The 1389-nt window shown below is 33.7% G+C and overlaps 1 protein-coding gene across 1 annotated transcript; it reads right to left on the bottom strand.

The window, feature by feature from the left end:
- Positions 1-5: 5 nt before the first annotated feature.
- Positions 6-496, bottom strand: LOC115034614. The gene is made up of 2 exons (XM_029491924.1): positions 377-496; positions 6-305 (listed from the first exon to the last, which is right to left on the bottom strand). The coding sequence occupies exons 1-2, from the start codon at positions 494-496 to the stop codon at positions 6-8; spliced, it is 420 nt and encodes a 139-aa protein (XP_029347784.1).
- Positions 497-1389: the final 893 nt, after the last annotated feature.

Below are 1389 nucleotides of genomic sequence, written 5' to 3'. Positions count from 1 at the left end.
AAATTTCAATAATTTTTTTCTAAAAGTTGAAATGTAGGTATTCCGGTCATTGTACTTAGTTTTTTAGGAGAATTTATTAACGTGATAAATGGAATTTCAATATCTTCAACAGTAACTTGAGTTGCTGAATCCATAAATTCTCTATTACAATCAACTTCTTTGTATAACTGATTTACAACATTCATAACACTTTCACCATTGTCAGTATTACAGTTTTCAAAATCTGGTTCTTCGTGATCCTGTATTACAGTTGTATTACAGTTGTTCTGTGTTACAGGGCTGTCATAATCTAAAGCTGCCTGACACTAAAACAAATTAGTAAGAAAATGATTAGGGAAAAATATATATACATATTACAAAATAATAGATTAACCACTTCTGCTTTTTGTGTAGAATATATGTCACTTTTTTTTCTGTTCTTAGGACTAGGTCTTTTTTTGGGTGATGTTTTATGAACACTTGATACTGGCAATGTTTGGGTCGGAATTGCAGTCATAAATAGCGAACCTACTCTTCTCGCCGCCACCGTTTCGCCGCCACCGTCTCGCCGCCACCGTTTCGCCGCCAAGCGTTCTCGCCGCCACCCGACTCGCCGCCGAGCGTTCTCGCCGCCACCGTTTCGCCGACGGACATCTCGCCGCCACCGTCTCGCCGCCGGGCAATCTCGCCGCCACCGTTGCACCGTCCACCGACGGGAATTTAAAATTTCACATAATAATATTATGCCTTCAACCCAGTGGCAGAACTGGGGGGGGGGGGGGGTATAAGCCACTGACTATTGTTTTTTTAAGGCAGGCTTTCAACCATGTTTGAGACCATTATTAATAATTATTAAATTTTATACCTAAATAACTACCTACTGCAAATAAGATTAATTTATACACCGTATGTCTACTATGTCAGTCTAGGTATAAGACATATTATATACTTATCTATGGTATTAAAAAAAAATGACCTATAATAGGTACCTATAATAAATTCCAAATTAATCATATCGCAATATCCATTAGGTACTTATAACGCGTTATACATCAACAACAAACCGTGATACTATCATAGAAATATAATAGTATACTTTAGAAGTTTCAAGTATACCCAAGAATAATATTATACAATCACAACAAGATAACTAAAATAGTTACTCTAGGTTTTTTAATATGTAATTTCGTCCAAATTTGAAATTAAAATGACCATAAAAACAAACTGTGCTTGTGTATTTTTTAGGTTTTTTTGGTAACAGAATTAACTATTTACATGGAATCTTGTTTTAAATGTTCAATTCTTAGCTATAAAAATTGAACATTTTATAATTTATTAATTACAATAATTGATAATTTTCGATATTTTAATAAATTTTGTCAATATTCAATCTTTAAATGCTTATAAAAA

This window comes from Acyrthosiphon pisum, unplaced genomic scaffold, assembly GCF_005508785.2.
Source record: "Acyrthosiphon pisum isolate AL4f unplaced genomic scaffold, pea_aphid_22Mar2018_4r6ur Scaffold_16298;HRSCAF=16961, whole genome shotgun sequence".
NCBI classification, from domain to species: domain Eukaryota; kingdom Metazoa; phylum Arthropoda; class Insecta; order Hemiptera; family Aphididae; genus Acyrthosiphon; species Acyrthosiphon pisum.
This window is presented reverse-complemented; position numbering and strand designations above follow the sequence as displayed.

Coding starts and splice junctions, on each gene's coding strand:
- LOC115034614 (XM_029491924.1), bottom strand. CDS start 496: ATGACTGCAATTCCGACCCAAACATTGCCAGTATCAAGTGTTCATAAA. Junction 306..376: donor ATTCTACACAAAAAGCAGAA/GTGGTTAATCTA, acceptor AATTTGTTTTAG/TGTCAGGCAGCTTTAGATTA.